Below are 25602 nucleotides of genomic sequence, written 5' to 3' on the forward strand. Positions count from 1 at the left end.
GTGTTAACCGGATTCGGCTGTATCACTGGTGTCGGGCAGAGCTCCTGGCGGCGGAGCTGCCTCACGTGAGCCCAGGAGCTCGCCCAGTTGCTCTGCACCAGAATCCGCTGCAGCTGACTGCTGAAATTGTTCATTAGTGTACAGGATGACCACTAAAATGTGCTCTTCTCTTTGTAATTAAGATATTTTTATAATGGAATATCATATCATTTTCAGGCTTCCATTTCTTCATTATGAGCCTTCAGCTAAATTGATAATTTTTAAAGTACATTCTTGGGCCCCAGCACTGCCATAATTCACATGCAAATATTTCTATTGTATAAAATTCTGCTGCAAAATGGGTAGCTTTCCAAGCCCTAGACTGAGGTGAAGGCAGGCAGCTGCTGTTGTTCTAAGCAGCTGTGGTTGTAGAGTGGCCTCTGGTGTCTATTGACCACACAGCTGGATGGGCAGGACCAGCCTCAAATGAGCTGAAGGAGTGTATAAAGATTCTGATGCCAAGTATCTGATAATGATCATGGTAAATGTGCTGCTTCTTCACCAGACTTTCCATGTCATGTCTGACCCGCTGTAGCTTTTCTTTAATCATTTCTTCAGTTTTTGCTATTGTTGTCCTTTTTTCAGCAATATTTTATGCTGTAATTAATTGTCTCCTCTACTTAGAGAGTATTATTGGTTATCTTATCATCCTAAGCATAAACTGCCGAGAGGAAGAGGATATCTTCAGTGTTTTCTTTAACAACAACAACAAAGTACTAATTTATAGACCTACCCAAATTCTATTTATATAAATTTTCCAATTGAGTTAAAATTGCTTCTCACAAGAGATTAGATGAGCTTATTCTTTCACTTCTAGATAATGCTTAACGACTTATGTCCTTTAATACTTTTTAAAAGACGTAGGAAATCATAATGACTTGTGACCACACAGGGGGTACCATTTTTATTTAAGTATAATGAAAGCATTGCGTGTTCTTTGAGTCGCTTCAAAAATTGTCTTACTTCTATTGCCCCTGGGTCCACATGGCTTCTTCCAGTCCCTCCTGGAAGGGCCCTGGGAGAATCACAACATGCACATGTAGTGGCCACTTCCCGTTTGAACAGAGAAACACCAAATGGAGGTGCACACACAGACACAGTTCTTAGCGTTGCAGTTCAGCTCTTAAGTTTAAGCACATTGAATGCATCTAGTTGATATAAATTTGTTTTAGATACCTTTATAATTCTATTATTAAATGCTGATACTATTCTCTAAATTTTTGCCTAGGTCTGTAACCAGTGATGAAGGATCCATGAATGCATTCACAGGAAGGGGGTCACCTGGTAGGGGTCAAAAGACTAAAGTCTGTACCACACCTTCATCTGGTCATGCTGCATCTGGGAAGGACTCAAGCAGCAGATTGGCTGTTACAGACCCCACTCGGCCTGGTGCCACCACCAAAATCACCACCACCTCCACCTACATTTCTGCCTCTACACTTAAAGTTAACAAGAAAACCAAAGGGCTCATTGATGGCCTTACTAAGTTTTTTACACCATCACCTGATGGTCGCAGATCACGAGGTGAAATAATAGACTTTTCAAAGCACTATCGTCCAAGGAAAAAGGTCTCTCAGAAACAGTCATGCACTTCTCATGTGTTGGCTACAGGTACCACACAAAAGCTAAAACCTCCACCTTCTTCACTTCCACCCCCAACCCCCATCTCTGGTCAGAGCCCCAGTTCACAAAAGTCCAGCACCTCCACTTCTTCTACCTCTCCCCAGAGTTCTTCTAGCCAGTCCAGTGTGCCCTCCTTTAGCAGTCTGACTAAGAACAGCCAGCTGAAGGCACTCTTTGATGGACTCTCTCATATCTATACCACTCAGGGACAGTCTCGAAAAAAGGGACACCCGAGTTATGCACCACCCAAACGTATGCGTCGTAAAAATGAATTATCTTCCACGGCAAAATCTAAAGCCCATTTCTTTGGAAAAAGAGATATTAGAAGTAGGTTTATTGCTCACTCCTCCTCCTCTAGCTGGGGGATGGCTAGAGGACGTATTTTTAAAGCAATTGCTCACTTCAAGCGAACAACTTTCCTTAAAAAGCACAGGATGCTAGGCAGATTAAAATATAAAGTGACCCCTCAGATGGGGACCCCCTCACCAGGGAAGGGGAGCTTGACAGACGGAAGGATTAAACCTGATCAGGATGATGGTAAGCAAAAGGTCAAAGCTCCAACCAAACGTGCGTCCCGTCCCTTTCTCCCCAACCCCGAAAAAAATAAATCAATCAATTCCTATTTGTCACATAGGTCTTAGCTATTTCTCTTGTTCTCACTTCACTTTCATACAGAAGCAGTGAAACTTTGACCTTTTTCTAATGCTGACTAAACCTCCAAAATGTTGTTTTTTTTCCAACTAATACTCTCCCACCTTCTATTATTTATTTCCATCCGTAGTGACACTAGGACCCCCAGATGCCTCCATAGTGTTGCTTCTGGCTTTGTAGTCCCGCATGAGTAGCCACTGTCACGCTTCTGCCATGTCCTCCGCCATGCCACCCCCTCAGCCACGGCGTCGCTTGCTTCCGTGGCGTCAGTGCTTCCCGCAGGGGGGGTTCAGCTCCTCATTTCCGCTCCCTCTGCTCCATTGCTTTCTCATGACCAAGTTCATCCTGCTTCCTTCTCCACAAAGCCTGATCTGTGATTCTGTGAAGTGTGCTTTTGGGTGTGAGTGTGTCTGTGTGTATATTCACTGTAGGGAGAAAACGGATTTCATGATTTCATTTAACAAATTGGCCCGTTACATTTGCTACCCTTTATAAAACAAAAAAAACCAAAAACAACAAAAAATGTCATTTCGACAAAGCGGTAGATTTTTTTTTTTTAATCTCAAAAGGGATAATGGGAATTCTATAGTTAGACATTGATATAATTTCTAATATCAGTTGAAAAATATGATTTTTGCTTTGTATTGCTCTTAATTTCCCTCATTTATTTGTTGAAACTATAAAAAGATGATAGTGGTAATTCAAATAAAAATTTGGGTACAGCAGGGAAAGGGTACTGCTGGATCTTGGAGCAGTGCTTAGATATAAAAGCTTATAAAGCTTAAAAAAAAAATCCCTATTTGCCCACTATGCTAATTTGGTGCCATTTTGGTAATATATGGTGGTTACTCATGATTCAAGTCAGTGAATGCACTTTCTGCTGGTTTTAAATAACAGATACTGACATCAAAATAAGCATCAAACAAGAAAGTACAGATATAAATGTGATTGGAAACAAGGATACCGTTACTGAAGAGGATTTGGATGTTTTTAAGCAGGCCCAGGAACTTTCTTGGGAGGTAAGGCCAGGATACCACATTATAGTAACAAGGATAAGATGTGATTTTTCTGTATGTGACTATTACAAAATTACTGCTTTGCTTTTATTGCAAATCCCCCCTCAGAATCCCTTGTGGTCCTTTAACTGTTACATGATTGTTTGTGTTGACTCTAGCTTCAAAAGCAGAGTGACTTTATAAAATTGTCTCCACTCTCAAAAGTTGATAAGGGCTCAGCTGGTCTCACAAAATAGACCAGAGTAGCAGTAGTTGAAGCAGATTTGGAAAAATGCTTCTAGGTATGAAGGACTAGATTTCTTATGATTTTTGTGGAACTGTAGAAAACAGCAGTTTTAAATGGTTGAAAAGAACATCACATTTAAATTTACCAATAGTTCTTCCAACACAGATGGCCAGCCATCTGAAAAATGTCTCGTAATTTTAACACTTTGGCGTTGATTAAGACAATATTGTGTTGCACAATCAGTTATAATCACTTTTATTTTCATTGTCCAGTAATTTGTTTAAATGATTCCACTTAAAATAGTAACTCCAGGTAGTTTGTTGTCACCAAAACAGGTGACAGGCAAGGCTTTGGGCTTTTGGAGGTCAGATTTATTATGGAGCATGGATGTGTTACGTCAGTAGAGCACGTTCAGTTTCTATGGCAAACTATTCAGAGAGACTCCCTACCTAATCTCACTTTTTGTGGTGGGGGGAGGGAGCTATCTGTAGGCTCTCAAGCTTTATTTTTAGTAGCAGCCACTTGGGCTAAATACTTCTGACAGTTTCTAATTTAAGGAACCATTGGATATTTCCATTCCTCATTCTTCCCCATCAGTATGCTGTGTATTGTTTTCCTTTGGCTAAAATAAATGCCAGAAATTCCCCCAGTTTCTGAGATTTGAAGTCCTTAAATATTATCACATTTTCAGCGTACTTCTGGCATTCATAGACAGACTTGATGAACAGTAGGCCATTTTCTGAAAAATACTGTTAAATTTTAAGCCCTTTCTTTCCAGTACAGTAACACAGGCATTTCACTCAAGAACATTTCTTCTCTGTATCAGGCAGGCAAACTTCTTAACCACATGGAGTGTACTGCTTGAAAGTAAGGGGAGGAAGAGGAGATGGTTATTAAACTGCAGCCTTTCACAGTTGATGATATAATTACAGTTGGGATCGCTGTTAACTTCATGGAGGAGCAGGGGACTGTGGAGTGTCTAACAGCCAGATCATCTTCTCATTTACTCAGTTTTAATGCATTGCACCAGGTCATTAAATTCATTCAGTTCAGTAGACATTTGTATGTATTTACCTTGTACTCATTTCCTGTCTTGGTGATACTGTTTCTTAGGGTATTAGTTTGTTCATATATGAATCTTACACAAAGTTGATTATTTTACCAAGATCCTCTAATGTGTTTTCAACAACATGAAAATTCCCCATGAGGATTAGTGTCTGTTCTTGATAGGTTTTCATATCCACTGGTGAAAGAACCAAAAGGTAAGTGAAGAATTTCTCTTCTAGTACACACATTTTATTTCCTTCCTTTTCTTTTCTCTGACAGAAAATAGAGTGTGAAAGTGGAGTGGAAGACTGTGGCCGGTACCCTTCTGTAATAGAATTCGGGAAATACGAAATCCAAACATGGTACTCCTCGCCTTACCCACAGGAATATGCAAGGTAATGGAATAGCCCAGAAGGCACATAACTTGAATGTCATATATGTGAGGAAGGGGATTTCTCAGTTCTGAAGCAGGAATTAGATGATTTTTAGGACATAAATTTCGATAGACAAGTCTAAGCGTTTCCCAAACTATTACTTTTGTCAGCGTCTTTTTATAGTAGTATTTACTGTTCTGCATAAACTCCTTCCACTCCTTACTTACACAGGCATTGTAAATTTTGCCTTTGAGCTTCTAAGATCATGCTTTCTCTCTCTGGTTAATTGGACAAATGTTGTTTGTGGATGAAACCAAATAAGGAGAAAAAACACTGACCATTGTAAAGTAATTGGTGGTTTCTTCTCATGGTCCTGTTTATTTTCCTAATTAGCCCTGTTCGTTTTATCTCTGATATCTGACATTTTGTTTTCAAGTTTTTTACAGAAAAGTAGCAGAAGGAAAAATGAAAGAAAGTAGGTGGGAGTGGGTAGCCTTAAGAGACCTTTCACCAAATCTTTACTTTTAGAGCCATTTGTGACTAACTTGTTAAAAATGAAGAGAAAATAATGATCTAGAGTTCTTTTTGTCTTGAACCAAGATTAGCTGTGAAATTGTCTTGAACTGATGTATCTAAAAGTGGCTATCCTGTGAACAGATCTCTTCCTTCAGGTACATCAGGATATACTTTATTAGTATCTTCTCAAATGTTTTAAGCCTGCGAAGTTTCTGGTAATCACAAACTTGCTTTTCTTCTACAGTAGATAATTGTCCTTTTCTCCACCACATGGGTGTCTGGCCCATCATCTACTGGAGAAAATGGGGAGGGTGTTCTAGAAGTTAAGTGGCAGAGTAAGAGTCAGGAGTCTCGGTTTCTCTTTCTAGCTTATATGACTCTGCTGTGTGTTCTTGAACAACTTTTTAAAAACACCTATGAGCTTCAGTTGGTATGGGTAATCACAAGTCATGTGTTCTGAGAGCTTTGAGTACAATTTGTATATAACTCCCAAGATTTTTAAATTACTATTCTCTGAGTCTGTAGCTAATTTTCCCCAAAACCGTTCTACCCATTCTTATACCCCGAAGACCTGGAAAGTGCTTCTAAACATTTTCTTAACAATACTAACTACGTGTTTAAGTGTGATCGGGCGCACATTAAAAATGTTATAATTTTAAAAGTGAAGAAAAAGTCATTATGGAAGAGAAAACTTTGTATAATATTACTCAGAGTCAGTGAAATTTGTAGAAATAAGATGTTTGGATTTTTCTACATATACTGCTTTAGATGTATATGTAATTGTGATAAGACTTTAAAGTTACCTCATCCGTCAATAGAAATGTTAACTAAATTCTAGGACTTCTCTGCCTTATAAGTACACAGATCATTTTTAAAAATAATGAATGTACTTCCCTCTGAGTAAAAGATGACTAGTTACACCACTGACCATACATACTATTGACACTATGACATTAAATCTGAAATTTGAGAAATATTCATGTTTACCTGACAGCGGGCCATCCTTATTGTTGATTTTTCAAGTAGTGGTTCTAGGTCTGAAAACCTTTTTGTCTGTACAGTGTTTCTAAGGAAACAAATGATTTGTTCACAAAATAATGGCAGCAAATATTATACTGAAAAATAACGTAAGCTTTGTACATTCTCTTTACTATTCGCTTTCTATTTTTCTTTTTTTGAAACCACTTCTTTCAAATACTGTTGTACAGCCTTATTATGACTTGGAGAAAATCGAACAATATTTAATATTTTTTTCCTGAACAGTATAATCAATCTGATAGATTCTTTGATTTTGAAATTTTAACAGATTACCAAAGCTTTACCTGTGTGAATTCTGTCTTAAATATATGAAAAGTAAAAATATTTTGTTAAGACACTCAAAGAAATGTGGATGGTTTCATCCTCCAGCAAATGAAATTTACCGAAGGAAAGACCTTTCAGTATTTGAGGTAAGCATGTGTAAATAAAAAATTAAGCTTTTGAGACCTACTACTTCCAATTGTTGATTACGTTCTCATTTGTTTCTAGAAGTGCACAGTATATTTGATTTTGGCTTCGAATTTAGACTGCTCTTTAAAATATCTCCATGTTTTGGAATGTTTAACCATATTGAGCAACCATTTAGTTTGATGATGAATTCCTACTTCATCACCTTAACTTTTTTGTCTTCCCCCAAATCCCTGTCTGCACCAGATACATTCACCAGTGAATTTATGATCTTCTCGACTCTTTGTAAATTCTACTTTATCTTTGGCAAGAGAAATTCGCTTTGTTCAGCAGCTCCAGCCAATGTCTGGCAGGTGCTCACTCTTCCAGGGAATTGAGCAGCTGTACATATCTCCTCAATACACAACCACCTGTGTTTCCATCCATTTCTTGGCAGGGTGGATAATCCTTTTGGTGAGACCCCAGCAGATGTTGGGACTGCCCCCCTCATCTGGGTTGATGGCCACCCTTGGAGAACTCTGCTGTTCACAGGAACCCCTTGTGGCCACGTGTCTGTCATTGTGGGTTCTTAAAGACATTTTGTGTTTTCAGAACTGATTTAATAGCAAAAGGTCTTTGCCTGTATATCGTTTCATTGTTTAATCATGTTCTATTGTCAGTTTAGCTGTGTCACTTGTACCTTGAAGAGACCATGCCTTTCTTTCGTGTTCTTGCCTGTTCTCAGGGATTCTTCATTCTCTCCTTTGTTCTCGTTCCTCCAGTTGAGCACTTCCATTGCCCTGCCTAATTCCCTTCTCTGTTACCCATCTTGGTGCATTGTTTTCATGCATGGGTGTTCAGAACAAGCCTTCCTTGCACAGCAGACATGTGTTTTTTTTCCTCTGAAATACAGTTTTACTTTAGATTTCTCTATTTTTTAGTTGGTCAGACTGAAATTTATTATTCTGCCCGAATTTCACCTTAGTTCTGGTGTGTAATGTCTTGCATTATATTCAGAATAGGGGACGGTCACACATAGGTTTCTCTCATTGACTAGGCTACCTCTTGCAGACAAGCCAGGGCCCGCTGCTTTTTCCGAAGGCCAATCAGAGAGCACAGTAACTCCAGCTGCCTGTTAGGATTTTTTTTGAAGATTCTCTTCCTGGTTATATCAGGCTCTTTCGGTAAGCTTGAAGGAAGAGGGGTATTGTTGCTAGGAAGATTTAATGATTTATTAGTACTTACCAGCGGATAGGGGCAGGGTTTCTGAGCCTGGGCACTAACACTTCTCAGGCTAGATAGTTCTCTAGCCTAGGGAGCATCCTGTGCATCGTAGGGTGCTCAGTGGCACCCCTGGCCTCTACCCACTAACTGCTGGTAGTACCACATTGCTTCCAGCTGTAACAAGCACAATTTTTTCCAGGCATAGTGTCGCTTAGGAGGCAGAATTACTCCCCTTGAGGCCCCCTGGGCTAGAGGGAAAGTGAATGCAAGTCATTTAGTTCATCTTGGGATGTCACTCAGTCAGCCCCAACCAGGTGAGACAACAGAGCTATTCTCATTTGAGGCTTAACTAATGTCACAAGTTCAACTTTCCTGTTGGCTCCTTCCTTCATGCCTGGGATCCTTTCTTAAAACCAAAATGAAATGAAAATCACTGTCTCTCTTTCCCAAAGGACAAAACACATTGTTACCTTTAAGTAATGGTGAACTAAATCGTCATGAACCTGCTTGTGGGGTTTAAGCTCTCATAAATCCTGGCAGAGTCCTCTCAGGGATAAGAGAGTCAGTCTTGGAAGTCTGACAACAATGATCTGATATTTCAGGGCAGGTGCTTTTGAACAATCACCAAGATCAGAGGGGAAAAATAAAAACAAATTAGTAAAATGCATGCATAAAAATATTTGAAAGAATTGGATTTTCTGTGCCAAAGTCCCTATTCTAGAGTCTGAGTTAATATTTAGAGAATAGCATATAGGAAACTTTTCTCTCAGCAGTCCCCTAAGTAGCCTTTACAGTAAATGAAGAGTAATCATAAATTAATACTTTCCTGTCTTTGTCACTCTTGAAAGCATGCATATTAGACCGTACACAGCTGATAAGAATTTGCTTCAGCAGCATCCTCTTTTTTTTCTGGTTTGTCAACACCTACATCTCTGTCTTTCCTTTTTGTAATGAACTATCATTTCCGAAAGGACCATACTCTCAAATACATAAAAACTTCCTTTAATTAAAGAGAGAATTGTATCCTCTGTGTCCGTTGCCCATATTTGATTATGTTGCTATGTGTGGGACCTAGGTTTCATCCAAGGGAAATAGTTATATGAAGTCTAAAAATAATTTGTGCAATATGAGAACCTGTATGGTCCACAGGAGACTGGAGAATGGTCAAGTTCATTGTTATAGAGCTCTGGTTAGCAAATACCCATTTCCCCTAAGAATAGTGCTAGGGAAATTCTTGAATCTGCTGTGCTTTTGGTTTTCAACAAGTAACTACATTTGATCAAAGAAATTGGCATCTGTGCCTAGCCTCCTGTCTATAACCATCAGTATCACAGCTTGATTCTTTTATTTTGAAGAGAAGTAGACTGTAATCATGGTACTTATTGTAGGTTGAAATTCATCTCACTTTCTCTGTAAGTATTCCCAACATAGAAATTTTATCTCTTCCAATTATATTTCAAATGATGCTTGGGATAAAACCAAAATGGAATCCTCTTTTGCTAATCTACACTTCTGAGGAATCAGAATAGTACTGTTCATTTATTTTATTTTCATATGAAGTCCTTTTGAAAACAACATAAAGTTTAACTTCCTTGAGCGGTATTTTGATGTGTTTACATTTCTTTAATTCAGATTTACTTGGTTCAAACAGGGAGGACATGCCTGATCGTTTTTTTACTTGTAGTAAATTGCAAATAAGAATGACTGTTTCATTAGTGGTTTCGGCTTTCTTCAGGTAGCTTAAAGAGAGATTTAAGCGAACTTAAATTTACCCTAATTTAAGAGAAAAAGTGGAATTCTTATTTGCCAGGTGACAACTGTTTTCTGGTTGACTTTATACTTGTTTAATGGAATAGTTCAATCTCTCAGTTTGGGACTTGGAAATAAAATAATATACTTTCCAAAAATACCATATAAAAATAATTTTATATTGAGTGGCATTTTTATGTTAAATAATGTCTGTTTCTCTTTGCTAGGTTGATGGGAATATGAGCAAAATTTATTGCCAAAACCTTTGCTTGTTAGCCAAGCTCTTCCTGGACCACAAAACGTTGTATTATGATGTCGAGCCATTCCTTTTTTATGTCCTTACAAAAAATGATGAAAAGGGCTGTCATCTGGTTGGATACTTCTCTAAGGTAAAACAAGAGCCAGTATGACCTTCATTTTCTTATTCAAAATGTTTTTGGTAGAGCCCAATTCTTTGGAGAGGGTTGGTTTTTGTTGTTGTTGTTTTTTTTTTTTAATGACTATAAGTTGAATAAGTGATACATATTTCTGAAAGCTCAGGTTCTTATTCAGAGCTAATTTAAAAAAACAAAAACAGTAAACATCATGCCTAGAAAATGTGTAAAGGACCTCAGCAGTGTTTGCTGTCTTAACTGTCAGCAACCATGTAACATTATAATTGCTGCCTTGGACCACCTAGCATCTTTGATTTTTTTAAATGTTAAGCTTATTTCCCTTGCCCTCTCTCAGTGGTATCAACATGAAAGTTTCAGTGTAGCGTAGCATTTAAGAGATGGTTCTCATTTCTCCTCACTGTATTCCCTCTGTGGTCATCAGTATCTCAGTGAGTTGGAAGGGTTGGCATTTGGACAGTCAAGGTGATATAATGACTAGGTTTACTCTTTTGTCTCTTACTCTCTATGCTGTTGTTTTAAGATCTAAAGCAGCCTCACCTTTAGAAAGCCTAAGTCTCTCCAGCTGTTAATGGGGAAGCCCTTGACATACTGAGTGGTTATAGTTTGTCTTTTATACTCACATTCTTCTGTTCAAAGGCTTCTGATAATAACTCATATGCAATAAGGAAAAACTGAGTTTGGAGATTTTTACCAGGTAATGAGCTTAACTTTTCTTACACACCTAGGAGATAGTTTAATGTGCCAGGATGGTAATTATAAGACTTCCATGCACACAGTAAATGAGCTGAACCCTATATTTTATTTATTTTATGATACAGTTTTGTGTGTTAGGTGATCAGTGAATTTTAGTGAATCTACTCTTGCATAATAATGTAAATGGAATGCCTTATGGAAGTGTCGTTTTCATGGAATATCAAAAGATAGAGTATATATGAAGGTCCTTTGCAAACTGCAGTTTTTCTGAAGTTTAGCATCAACCCAAAGGTCATAAACGAAAATATGAATAAGTGATAGCATTCATGGGAAACAGCATCAGTATTTTAGTACATGTATTTGGTAAGGCTCCAAAACAAAAAAGACAAAAGTTAATTTGCACGTAACAGGTTAACAAGATGACAGAGAATTAACACACAAAAAAGAACAATAAATAGGAAATCTATTTATATAATGTATAAAACATCTTACCTTTTGTTTAGGTTTATAAAGATCTTTTTCTCCAATGAGTTAAGAGTAGTTGTCATGGGGCGCCTGGCTGTCTCAGTCAGTAGAGCATGCAACTCTTGGTCTCAGGGTTGTAAGTTTGAGCCCCACGTTGGGTAGAAATTTCTTTAAAAAAAAAAAAAAAGGAATAGTGGTCATGATTGTCCTTCCTGTTAGAAAATGGCATTTCTTGGGGTGCCTGGATGGCTCAGTCGGCCCACAACCCCATGTTGGGCTCCATGCTGTGTGTGGAGCCTACTTAAAAAAAAAAAAAAAAAAAAAAAAAAAGGAAAGCAGGAAAGAGAATGATGTTTCTTTAAATTTGTCTGTTTAAATGTAGATGCTTAATGGTGCCTATGGTCCTTGTCTCAAATTGGCCTCTGGGTCTACAGTTGATGGGGACTCTTATAGTTTTGGTCTCTGCCTATCTTCTTCCGGGGTACCCAGCATTTTACTTAAAACAAGCAAAACTTTTCTCATTTTGCCACAGTTTTCTTTTACAGCATGGCAGCAGCTACTGTCATTTCCTACTCTACACAGAAAACACATTTTTGGGCAGTGTAGTAAAACAAAAATTAATCTTAAAAAAAAAAACATTTTAAAAGTCTAGATACATGCAAATTAAACCATATTCTGATGTGTCAATTGGAGTGTGAAGGACTGTGGCCCTTTGGGGTTATACCTAAACCAGCCATTCTAGAGGTTATAGCTAGAGAATGGCCAAGATGACCTAGAAAATTTCATCATAAGTCATTACATGCATATGACTTTGCAGGCAGATAATAGAAGACTACACAGGAGGGAAAACAGGAACAGTTATTTTATCCATAGATTAGAATTTAGCCGTAGTAAGATGTGTTAAAGGTGGGAGTGGGGGGAGGGGAGGGTTGGGGTGGCTTACAAAATCAAAAGGTAGGAATGGCTTGGGACCAAGAAAAAAGAATGGCATAAAGGATGACTCCTTTCAACCCAGAGTACATCTCTCTTTAGATAGAGTGACCCATTTGTCTAACTTTGCAGAGAAGGCTAATTATTTGAACACTTCCCTCTGATGTGCACATCCAGTGATGGACAATCCAGTTTCTTAGGGAAACTGACACACATTATTTCTTCCTTCTCATTTCTTAGGGACTCCAAGGACAGCTATAAATGTGAAATGTTGGGAGCACATCTTTTTCACAAAGAAATCTCTAATTCTGCCCTGTAGGGTTTTTTCCACAACAATTTCCTGTGATCTTTCAAATAGGTTCATTAAAGATCTGGGTGTTCTGAAGTAATTCTTTCATGTGGTTAGTACCATTTGTGGTCAGTCTTATTTGTGGTTTATATTTGGCCAGAGCATTCACAACCTCAAAAGCCTTTTCCAGATCTTCTCTGTGTAGGCTTTGGCTGCTTCTGTGTACTCTGAATAAAATAATGCTGCTCTGATGCCACATCCCATGAAAATTGCAAATTTTTCCTAACTCTAAGAAAGGTTTCCCACCATATTCTTCCCAGTCTTCCCCTCCTGGTTTCATACTGTTGGTAATATTTTGGCCTCACTTTTGTGTGGAGGCTTTGGGGTTTCTTATTGCCCTGGTCTTTTTTGTTTTGATTTATTTTCCCGGTTTGAAATGCAGATTAATTATTTCTCTAGCTTTTTACTTTGACTTTTTATCCATAAGAGAAATGTATCTGCGCAGATCTGCCTACACGTATACCGTTTTCGTTTCCCTGGGGCATTTGGTCAAAGGCAGAAGACAGATTGCTGTTGCAGAGTCTGAGCTGTTTAGCAAGGTAGCCAGCACAGTCCTACCTTAGCCCGCTGTGTGACTCTCTGGATGTTTGGGTTTTTTCCTCCATCTCCCAAGTTGTTTGAGCAAGGAAATAATTTCTTGCATACTGTCTGTGTTCTGTTTCATTTGGCTCGTCATTACTTGGATTCTTTATTTGTATTTTATGCTCCCGACTTTCAGGCATAAAGGTGTAATTGAGAAGCATGCCTGGAGTTGATGGTTTGTTGTTAGCAGGTAGTTTGATTGATCAACACAATGGGATTATTCTGCTTGATCCAGACCTAACACATTGGCTCACCTTAGTGGACTGTTGTGCAAGGACGGTGGCAGGTGCAGGGAATTGCCCACTTCAGCAGAGCTCTGACATACTTGATCTGTTTCTCCCTCCCTCAGGAAAAGCTTTGCCAGCAGAAGTATAATGTCTCCTGCATAATGATCATGCCCCAGCACCAAAGGCAAGGATTTGGACGGTTTCTCATTGATTTCAGTAAGTGAAGTGCTTTACTTACTTTCATGACCCAGGGAGCTGATGGCTGTTAAAGGAAACGAGTAACACATAAAACTTTATTTAACGTACTTTGTTGTTTTTATCAGTACATAATAGGCTTACTTTTTATATTTACATAGGTTAGAAAATCTTCCTCAAGTGAAAAATTTACTGCTGCTCACTTATTGTGCTCTAGGAAATTGAGACTAGATTTCTCGGCAGTGTCACTAGCTCACAAAGCCATTACCCTGAATGAACCGGCAGAATTACATTCCATTCCATGGTGCTCACGCTCATTAGCACCAGAAGAGGCAATTATTTGTGATTAGAGCTAACGGAAGTATTATTTAAAAGGATTTTCAGCTTTCTAAAATTTTACCTATAATTTTATCAGTACAGAGCAAGAAAGGGATGTTTCTACCTAGAAAACAATTCTTTTGGTGGCTTATCCTTTTGAGTCTTTTCTAGTAGAAATAACAAAATATCTTATTTTGTTAATTTCCCTTTTTCTGTTACGGAAATTATTACAGTGTTTTATCTAGAAGGTTGCCCAAGAAATATTTTTTATATACATTTGTATCTTCAGAGTCTCTTCAATTAAAATTGGAATAATACAAAAAAGTATGCACACTAACGTAAAAAACATGGGTAGGTTTTTTTCCTCCATGTGTTTAAATGGAGTGCTAAGGCTACATTGGAAGAATTCATTTCAAAATACCCAGATAACACAAAAGCCAAGTATCCGTGATAATAGTAATTTCTGGGAACTGTGTGTTCTTCATTACTAGATTGTAGTTTGTCTGATTTTAAACTGAAAGAAGGTAAATTTAGGAAATTGCATAATCTTCATAAGGTACATCAAATGCAAAAACCACAATATAAATGTGCTCAAGGAAAATAATGAATAAATATGTTGAGTCCAAATCTGTATTAATAGATATTGAAATATTAAAGTTGGGGTAAAAAAATGACTGTATAGCAGTTTTGGGCAGATTTAAGCAATTTATTGACATTGAGGATATTGTTCTTTTTTTTGAAGTATTATCTAGTGACTATTTTTATATTTTCAGTTAACGTTTCCAGTTATTAATTCATTATCTTAGTCTTATCCTTCATTTCCTTATCTAGTTCTCCCATGGAGGTCCATCTTACCAGGAAGTCACCATTTTTATTTTACAGAGTTCTAGATGTAATCGGTTCTATGGGCAAATCCCTTTTTTTTGTGTGGCCACCATATAGAAGTTGTTCATAAACATATGGTTCCCGATGTGCATAGCAACAGTCCAAGCCTTAACCTTTTGATACTTTCAGCATCTTCATGCCTACAGAATACAGCAAACTCCTGAGCTCAGTATTGAAGGTCTCCTCACACCTACTTCCAGCTCATTTTTCATCTGCTAATCTCTTTTCCTCACATATTCTGAGCATGTTTCCATATTTCCATTCTCTGTCTTTGCAGTCCCTCTCCTGAAGTGACCAGTTCCTCCTTCCCCATCCTCCTCCTGTTCAGAATCCTACCCCTTGTGAAGAACCAGCTCAAGAAACTCTCCTGTTTGATCCCCCTCCTGGAGATTCATCTCGTTGCCTTCCTGGCTCTGAATCTCTGTAGCGTAGCACCTAGACTCAGCGCCTGCTTTAGTGCTGATAACTGATGTGTCATACTTCCAACTGACTGTAAATTCCTTGGATACCTTCTTGTTTTCAGTGGGTCAGTAGGATCAGTAATCTGCATTTAATGTATTTTTCTTGATTTGAATGGAATCTCCAAAGTGATACACGGTACTGCCCATAATGATTTTCTATCTAAAATTTTTAAAGGGACTAGTACTTAACAGATAAAAACGCAAGTCTCTAAATACAGTAGCATCTTATTTGTACAGCATGATCTGATATTAAGGCCTCCTACATAAGAGATCAACCCAGCAACAAAGACATTCCCTTCAAATGCTGAATCTTTATGTTAACCGTTTTAGTGAAAACTGTATTTGAGTCTACCCTGTATTTTTAAACCAGAACTCTGGAGCCCATTGGAACCTTTCTGGATTGCTCAGGGCCATTGTGATGAATGCCATCCATTAGGGTGTGCCTGGGTACTACAGTGCTGAGGGTATAATTTTTAGATTTTCTCTTGCCTGTACGCTTGACATTGCCCCTACGCTGGGGTGGGGTTAAGGAATGTGGTGAATGATTTGAATAAAGTTGAAAAAGGCTTGGTGTTACTCCTTCAGAGAAGAGGAAACTGGGGGAAGAATTTTATAATACTCAATGAAAATGGGAACTGGTGTAAACCCAATAGAAATTTCAATTTAAAACCGAAAAAAAATTCCTTGGCCACAAAGGTTTTAAAGAAGATAGAGTAGGCTGCTGAAAAAATTGATAACATCTTCTCCTTTGGAGTTACTGAAAATAATAGTAGATAAATATCTTTCTAGAATGATTTGGATCCAATCTTGCAAAGTAAGAAGATAAACCTCATGACCTCTCATAATCCTTATTAGCCTTATAATTCAGAACTCGGGGCAAAACAGATAACCAAGGTTACTGGTTTTCTAAAATGTGCTGTTTTTTTTTTTTTTTAAGGGACGTTTTAATGGTTTGATTTATTTTATTTCTGTTTTGTACATGAGCCTGAGGGTCTTTTGGTCAAGAGATGTGTTTTCAGTAATTCAAATAAAGTTGTAAGGCAGGAAGACATTCTGTCTATAGTAACTGCCAGTTTAGGAAGCTGAGACAGGAGCAGTAGGAAGAAAGCTGTAGCTGCCTAGCCTCCCACTTGCACACTGGATTAGAGACAGGGGTGCCATACAGTGTGAAGTGTGTGTATATAAAGAACTGCAAATCCCAAAACTTTGAGCACTGTTCTCAGGACCATCCAGAGGGGGAGTGGTCATCCATGGGACCAAATGCTGCCCTTGGGATAAGTTGTTGTCTTACTCTTCCTGAAACAGCCTGTCTTGGGTTTGTCGGAGCAGAGCTCCCCAAGGGGTCATTTGTGGAGCTTGGCCAAAGTGACTAAACGGTACCAACTCCCAGCACGCTCATAAACCACCTCATGGGTTTTGTGACTCTCTGCTCAGATCTTAAATGGGTAGTGGAAGGAGTGACTGTCAAGGTTGAAGTTGATACCCCATCCCTTCTCTCCTGGAATCTGAGATTTCTACTCTTCTTCAGTCAGGATATTAAGTCGTCCTCATCTCTGTCTACATGCACCATACCCCACACCCCAGTCATGAATTCATACTGGAACCTTGCATTCCAGATCAGCAACACCACAGGATTTTATTCTGTCTCTCCACATTTCCATATTTGTAACTCTTTTCTCTGACAGTGAGAAATCTGACTTCTGTTATCCACAATATATTTCCTGACATGCTCAGCCCTAGGTTACACATTAAGTAGTTTCAGAATTAATTACTCATACCAACACCTAGAAATCAGACTTCCTAAGTAGAGGTCAATGTTTGCATATATTTGTTTTTAACTTTATCTCGAGTGTATTTAGTCAAAATATTGTGTTTGAATGTTACTTGGCTTAGTTCTTTTTAATTTTTTCTCCCCTCAGTGTGGTTATATCATTCATTTGAAATACAGTTAGGCTTTTTTGTTTCTGTTTGTTATCCATTTAGTTTTATCTATGTCCTTGTTTTTTTGTTTTTGAAACATAAAACATGATTTTCAAAGTTGAAACTATATTAAAGGGTACCCTCAGAGAAGTGTCATTCCCCTCCCCCATCCCCTCTACCCATCCCCAGTCCTTTCCTGCAGGTCACTGACCTCGTTGGGTTTTCATTTATCCTTCCCAGGTTTCTTCTTGTACAAATGAGAAGTTGTGTATTTCTCCTCCTTTCTTACACAAAAGGAAGCATACTATAGGTAGTCTTTTATATTTTGCTTTTTTCCACTTAACAAAATATCCTGGAAATCACTCCATACTACTATTTAACGATCTTATTGTCTTCTGGAACTGCATTGTACTCCGGTGTGTGGATGTACAGTTTATCCACCCGCTCTCTTAGGTGTGGGCGCATAGGATGTTTCCCAATATTTCACAGTTGTAAAAGTGCTGTAGTGAGTAGCCTTGGGCATATTTTGACTGATACATACTTATGTAACAGGTTTGGTTTATTATATATGCTTTAGTTGTTCAGGACTCTGCTTGGCTGGGCAGTAGATAAGCTGATAATGAATTGTCTTTTACTCGAGCCTGCAGAGCCAGAACCCCACCTGGGGAGCAGGATGCAAAACCCATCCTTCTCAGCTGACCTAAGGAAAGCAAACTGATTGAGCAGTAGGTTGCAGAACATTGTGCCAGATAGTTGTGAAAGAAGGTGGCATCATTGTTAACTTACTGGTGTGTTTGTTGTAAATGGATTTATCTGATTTTAAATTGGATAGCAGAGGGGGATAGCAAAGTGTGACTTTATTTCTTTTTTTACCTCTTCATGCAACCTTTGTTGATTGGGGGCACCCTCGTTGGCACTCTGCCAAACACCAGTGACAGAACTGAAGAAGACATAGTTCTTTCTGGGTGGTCAAGTTCACTAAGTCAAAAGTTGCTGGATAGTATGTTTGTAAAGTATACATTGAGAGCTCATAAGAAGTTGAATGAAAACATTCCAGACTGAGAGAATCTGAATCATGACCATGGGAGGAAACATGTTAGATGTTTGAATAACTACAAAAGAAACTCCAGAAGATGAAATACTTAGATGATTGCGGCCCCTGGGCGTTTAAGTGTCCGGCTCTTCATTTCTTGATTTCAGCTCAGGTTGTGATCTTGGGCTGGTGAGATCAAGCCCTGTGTCAAACTCCGTGCTGGATGTGGAGCCTGCTTAAGATTCTCTCCCTCCCTCTGCCCATTCCCCTGCTCGCTCGCTCACTCTCTTTAAGAAAAAAAGATTTAGATGATTAACAGAAAATGAAAACACAAAAACTTGTAAAAAGTAGAAGAAAGGCTCTACAATTATCAGGTCTCTGGATGGTCAAGGACATCCTAACACTAAGTGTTAACGAAAGAAATCACAGATGAATATACAGATGATTTGACTGTATAAAAAGGTAAAATGTCTGTATGGTAAAAAGTATTAATATTTAAAAGCAGATATAATGGGAAAGATGTTTGCAACAAACATGCGAGGCAAAGCTTTGACAGCTGTAGTATTTAAACATATTTAAAAGGAAAGGTTTGATAGTGTTAAAGCATAAACCTTAATAGAAAAATGAGCAGAGGACATGAATGAGAAATGCACAGAAGAGGAAACTGCTTGGTGGCAGCAACATTGCTGACATTTGCTGAGTGCCTACTGCGTGCCAGCCACTTACCTAAGAGTCCTGACTCATTCAACCCTCACAACACGGGTTGAGACATTTTAATCTTGCTTTATGGGTGAGGAAACAAGGCACAATACATGGCACCGCTCTCGTTTGAGTCCAAGCACTTGGACGCTTGGCCACAACGCTCCAAAGTCTGTCAAGTACAAATGGCTAATGAAAATGTGAAAAAAAATTGTAATTTAAAAATGGAAATTCAAATAACTGCAAGATTATAATTTTTTGCCTACCAAATTAGTAAAGACTTTTAAATACAGCCAAATCTAAGTTGACATAGGTGGGCTATTACATTTATACTGGAGAAGGTGTAAAATGGTAGGCATTTTCCAGAACTTTGACAGTATATATCAAAAACATCAGAAAGGAATTTATTCTAAGGAAATCAATATACTTGAATCACTGTGCATTAATTTCATATTTGATGTAACAGCATGTTTTGTTCTGTGTTAGTTTTTTAAAGAGTGGACTTCCCTTCTCCCTTCACCCCCTCCCCCAATTGCAGCAGTATAAACTCGTAGTGGAAAATTAGAAAACAGATAAGATAACAAGAGAAAATTAAATCCCCCACACTTCTCTTACTCAGAATCAGTAGTACAGTTGTCTGTCACAGTGTCATTGTTCATAGTAGAAACAAAAAACTGAAACCATCTCAACATTGAAAAGTAACAGAGAACCATTCCCCTGAGAAAATTATGGTACGTCTATATAACGGAATATTATTAGCTGTTAAGAATTATGTTCTGGGGCGCCTGGGTGGCACAGCGGTTGGGCGTCTGCCTTCGGCTCAGGGCGTGATCCCGGCGTTGTGGGATCGAGCCCCACATCGGGCTCCTCCGCTGTGAGCCTGCTTCTTCCTCTCCCACTCCCCCTGCTTGTGTTCCCTCTCTCGCTGAGGCTGTCTCTATATCTCTGTTGAATAAATAAATGAAATCTTTAAAAAAAAAAAAAGAATTATGTTCTAAAGAATTTTTAATAAAAGAGGAAGATGGTTATGATGAATACATGGCTTTCAAAATTGTATATATATGTGTTCTCAGTTACATGAAAAGTATATGCAAAGAAGGGAAAGAAACACACTTCCAGATTCTCTCTCAAATTAGAATCATAGGCAATTTTAATTTTCTTCTTCATACTTTTTGCTATAAATAGAAAGAAAACTAATTTCAGGCTCGGCGAAGGCCTGAACTAGGGGAGTGGCAATGAGGACACGTGGAAATGAAGCAGGTAGTTTCCTGTTCTGCAGCAGATAGAATTCTCCCTGGCACCTCCAGCTGCTCAGTAAGTGCTAGGCGAATGGTTGAATGAACTGAGCTTGGAAAGGTAGTGAGTGCAGCTTTGGTTGTGTTGCCTTCACTGTGATTTTGAACATCCACGTGCGGCTTTCCTTGGGAGTTTGGAGCTCAGCAGGGGAGTGCATTAAACGGGGCTGCTGGGAGTGGTGGGCAGACTGTAGTGGTGGCAACCATAGGTATAGATGAGGACAAGCCAGGGGAGGTGTAGGGAGACAGGGCTGAGGATGGAGTGCTTGAAGTTCCAACATGTTAAGGGCTAATCCAGGATGAGGAAGTTATCAAGGCGCCTGAAAAGGGTGCAGAAGTAGGAAGAGGATCAGGGGAGAAAGGGGTCAGGGAAGCGGAAAGAGGTCAGCATTGCAACAACAATAGTCGTAATCTTAGCTGACCTTTCTAGAGCACTTAGTGTGTGCCAGGCACCGTCACCTGAATTACACAGGTTAATTTGCTTCATCCTTGCAAAGACCTCAGGAGGTTGGTTACTGTTACCACTAAGAAACTTGTCCGGAATCACTCCCCAGCCTGTGTTCAGTGCCCAGTGCCCCAGAGAAGAAGATTAAGATAAGGTCTGAGAAGTATACTTTGGAGGACCGTGGTGTATGTGGAATTTAAAAAAGTGAATTCAGAAAGCTCAACCATCAAGGGCTGGGGCACAGGAACCTGGTTTTTGTTTTTTAAACTACAGAGGCTAGAGCACTGGTAGAAAGAAGGCCAGGGAGTAGTGATGGGAAAAACAAAAAGTGATACTAGATGGGTTTTTTAATGCAAATTCAGAAAAGGCATTTGATGAAATTCAATTTCTTTCCTAATTTAAAATAATCAAACATACGAGAATTTTAAGAATTCTAAATCTTAACTTACTTTCTTGTTTGTTTCAGCCTTGGCATAACCTTGGGGAAGCTTTTATAAAGGGTAGATGCAGTAGGTCCAAGTCTACAAACTTACACCTTTGATCTTTCAGTAAGTTTATCAGTTACGTAAATGGTCCATTAACTGTACGTTTAGGCATTTTTTAAAATTAATGTCTGTTTATTTGTAGACTAATGAAAGTTTGTAAGCAGATTAAATTCTTGGCTTTCTTTATTCAGTATTAAAATATTTTGCAGTGTCTCAGGACTGTTCTCATGGAATAGAACTTGAGAGGAAGTAGGAGTGATTGACTGAATAAGGCACTCATTTCAGAAAGTCCCCTTTGCTGACCTTTCCTGTGATTTCTGTTGAGGGGTTTCTCTGTGGCTTTCATGAGGAATGTATACCATGTAAGAACTGAGTCTGTGTCTGGCAAGTGCTGCTAGAAGATGGGTGCAGATGACCCAGTTTTGTGCCTGCAAGTTACGACTTCAGTCATGTTGTCAGTGTAGTCAGCAATGTCCTTTGACTTCTGTTTTCTTAAAAATGGCACACATATACACACACATACCTGGATTTAAGAAAAATAAGGAATATAAGAAACTTTGGAGGAAAGATGCCTCTTGGTACAATTTACTCTCTTGTTTCTTTCTCACTGAGAATTGGTGGGTTAATCTTCTACACCTTCATTCTTTCCCCCTTCTGGTTCTGATGACAGGGATCTCTCAGGTACCTAGAGAGTCCCAGGCTTGTCTTTCTTAGCCGCCTTATAACTCTTGGCGGGTTTCCTGAAAAAGCACTCCTTAGAACAAGAAAGCATCTTCTGTCTGGTTTCCCACTTCCTACTTCTCAGAGCTCTTCTGGGTCCATGAAGCAGAATTAGAAAGAAAGAAAGAAGCCGCATACCTCATCTCATCCTAGAAGAGTGTGATGTTCAGAGGGTAACCATATCCACTCTCTCAGAGAAAACAGCTTCTTCCCCCGTATCTTAGATGCTAGCTACTGGCTTAAATGTTGTAATATATGATTCCTGAATTCAGGAATACGTGTCATAGTAGTTGAGGTCATCAGCTAGCAACTTGGAGTTTTAATAGTCTGCTTTCAGCAGACTACTTTAAAAGGCCTGCCACTTAACAACTTTGCAAAACACAATTTAAAGCTTAAGAACTTAAGACGACTTTTAAGCAGAGATTTAGAGTTGTTTCATCCTACATGAAAATTGCTTTCTTGCAGTCAGTTCTTGATACTGACAGGCCTCTCTCCAGTTGAGTAGGAGTTCTTATTTCGAAATCCAGTTGGTTGTATTCTGGTAAGCCATGTTTTACCTGACTGGTGGTTAAGTCCAAGTTGCTGAGACTGTGTAGGGGTCACTGACTTCTCTCTGACAGCAAGTTGAGTATAATTTTAGGGTAAGCAGACAGGTCCTGGTGAGGCATCCCACTTCTTTAGGAAGGGTCTCTGGGCATCACTACCCTTCCCAGTGGGTGACCCAAGAATGGTTACAGGGAGGCACCAATAGCACTACCTTCAGCCCCAGGGTGGGCAGAACTCTGGCGCCTGTCACCTCACTCGGAGCAGCCTCATCCTTTTACCCCAGCAAGACGTGTGAATTCTGTCTCCTCCATGATGGGGTAGAGTCCATGAAGCACGCACTTGGGGCATCAGTTCTCTGTTCGGTGGGTTGCAGTGTCAATATTTCACTTTCTCCCATATCTGAGCCCCACAAGCCGAGCATCAAAGGTTTTGAGGGACTGTGGCAATGTCTCTTGGGGACATGTTATAGGACTGAAACCCTCTGAATCCCTGTAAGTATTTCCTTATGCAGCTTTTAGTTAATAGTTTTCTCTTTTTTCAGTGGCACTGACTATTAAAACAGCTAAAGACTGAGCAAGTGTAAAGTCATTTAGAAAGTTGCATGTGTCTTTTGTATATTTATTGTTTATTGCCCATTTCCTTCACCAAAAGTAAGATTCCTGGGCGTAGAGACTTTGTTCGCTGGGACAGTCTTACCTCCTGAAAGAGCCCGACACTTGGTAGGTCCTTATTGTTTGCTGACCAAATGTTGAATGAATTACTATGAGAAGAGCTTTCTTAATGTACTTTCTCTCCTCACACGTGATTCTTAGGAAGAAGAATTTTATTTTCTTAGAACATATTCAGTCAGATGTGGTGTACTTACTTTCACATGATGTCGGGTGTGCCCTGCCTCCTTTTGAGGGCTGGTGTTTTTGTTCTATCTTAAGATCATTTAGGCTACATCAGAAAGAAGATTGCCATTATCTACTATAACTCTTGGGCTGAGAGATGAGAGCTGTGACAGAATTCACATTTACACACAGTTGGGTGAAGAGAAACTTATCTTTTCCTGACTTTTATCAGATAATTCATTTCTTTATGCATTTATTTTGGAAGGAAAATTCCAACTTTGGTGTTAAGGAACTGTCGAGAAAGTTTTTTTTCTTTGCAGAGCATTCCTGGCAGCTCTCCTCCCTGGGTGGGCACAGCCAAGGCAGTCATTAAAGAATAATCAGTTATGCTTTTGAAATGGGGCTCAAGTCCTTTGTAGCCTTTTCTAATGTACCCTCCCCACACCTCCACCATGACACTTGTGGAAAGATAGGACTGACGGCTGTGTCCTCAGATTTTTGCTGGGTTTTAGAAGATGTGTTTTGACTTATAGAAGAATAAGTATCATGGTGACATATATTTTAATAGGATTCTAGTTTATAATATAATAAAGAAAATGGCTACTTTTCCTTATTTTCTCATTATAATATGTTGTGCTAAAAGCCTTTGTCATGACTGTTTTATGACATTGGACTGAAGTGCAATATATTTTAATATGTTGAAGATAACGTCAAGGTTGAAAATTTAGCTCTCGGTGATTCATTCAGAGGTTGACTGTTACCGAATGCATAGAAATAAGTGGCATGAGGCAGTGCAGCTAACGATTTATTTATGTGTCTTTTTTTTTTAACAAAGCTTGTCATAAATCAGAGCAAATAAATAGGTCTTATAGAATAGTTTGTATTCATTGCTTCAATGGAAACATTGTAAGTAAGACACATACGGTCCACAGCTACCATTTTGCCTCATGTAGCTCAGAATTTTTTCAAGATTTGGCATGCAGGTGGATTGTTTTTAGAGACCTTTTGTCTGTTTTGATTTCTAGCACTGACCGGCATTTGTAGTGAGTCATTTTGGAACCCTACTACTGGGCAAATTGTGTTCACATAATTAGTACAGGAAAACCTATCTTCAGCAGTAAATGGAAGCCTCACAGTACTATCATGAGGGCCAGGCTGGCTCACTGCTGAACTCCAAGCCGTGAGCACAGCGGGATGCACATAGTAGGTGAACCAGAAAAGGGTTTGTTGTGGAAGTCAGTGAATAGAGGAATGCCGACGTCACATCAGTGCTCTTCTGTGTTCCTGACGGCACCTGCCACATTCACCTGGCTGGCTTATGGCAGTTGATGCTTGACCAGAGATGTCTTCTCAGTCTGTTTTTTTCCCCTTTTTTATTCCCTCATCACGTCCTTCAGTAAACATGCTTTATTTACGTGGACTGTGCCAGGGGCTGGCCTACGTGATGAGACCATAAGAATAAAGGGTCTCGGCCTTGCCCACAGGTCAGTGGGCAGTCAGATGCACGAAGGATTCATCCCAGGTGTGCGATGCTGAATGTTTGGATGGCACATGGGCTGTGTTAGGACCGGAGAGGAAATGCCTGCCACTCTCTGTTTTCCCAGTTCAGGTACATGCGAGGGAAGCATTTGTACGTTACCCAAAACAAGATCAAGGAAGATTCTGTTTTGATTGGTTGAGATTAGTACTATACCTGATTTTGGTTTCCAGGGACCCATTCCCCTTAAATATATTTTCCAGCTTGTAGTCTTATATTTGTAGCACAATATCCTAAGATAACATCCTCTCATGATAGGATTTCTAACCAGCACATTTAAAATCTCAGCTGTCTATGAGGTAGTAGGTTTTTCCCCCCCACATCAATTTGTTTGGGTTAAGCAAAAGATTTTTCTCTCATTTGTTTAGCATTCTGGTAGGAAAATACTAGTTAGGAATCTGATTTTTTTTTCCCTCCCCCATCAATTTGTGGTTAGCTTGTTTTTACTCTGGTATTAGTGGTACATGTTCATGTTTACTAATCCAAAAACCTCTGTTTTGTAATTATTTCTATTGAGTCCTGCTTTGGGTTAACATCATAGAGGAGCTCCTTTTTTCCAATAAAATTGGTTTGTTTGGTTTTTTTTGGTTTTTTTTTTTAAAGACTGTATTTATTTATTGGACAGAGAGAGACAGCCAGTGAGAGAGGGAACACAGGCAGGGGGAGTGGGAGAGGAAGAAACAGGCTCCCAGCGGAGGA

At 39.1% G+C, this 25602-nt stretch overlaps 1 protein-coding gene across 10 annotated transcripts in view; it reads left to right on the forward strand.

Moving 5' to 3' along the window:
- Positions 1-25602, forward strand: part of KAT6B (lysine acetyltransferase 6B) — a 179504-nt gene that overhangs the window by 129329 nt on the left and 24573 nt on the right. For 4 of the 10 annotated variants that reach the window (XM_034662713.1, XM_034662712.1, XM_034662711.1 and 1 more), the window contains exons 8-13: positions 1268-2199; positions 3211-3332; positions 4882-4997; positions 6799-6940; positions 10118-10279; positions 13654-13747. In XM_034662713.1, the coding sequence (XP_034518604.1) occupies positions 1268-2199; positions 3211-3332; positions 4882-4997; positions 6799-6940; positions 10118-10279; positions 13654-13747 (1568 nt within the window). The remainder of the gene's footprint in view (positions 1-1267; positions 2200-3210; positions 3333-4881; positions 4998-6798; positions 6941-10117; positions 10280-13653; positions 13748-25602) is intronic. The other 6 variants (XM_034662716.1, XM_034662717.1, XM_034662715.1 and 3 more) reach the window with 6 other exon arrangements.

Source organism: Ailuropoda melanoleuca, chromosome 6 (genome assembly GCF_002007445.2).
Source record: "Ailuropoda melanoleuca isolate Jingjing chromosome 6, ASM200744v2, whole genome shotgun sequence".
NCBI classification, from domain to species: Eukaryota; Metazoa; Chordata; class Mammalia; order Carnivora; family Ursidae; genus Ailuropoda; species Ailuropoda melanoleuca.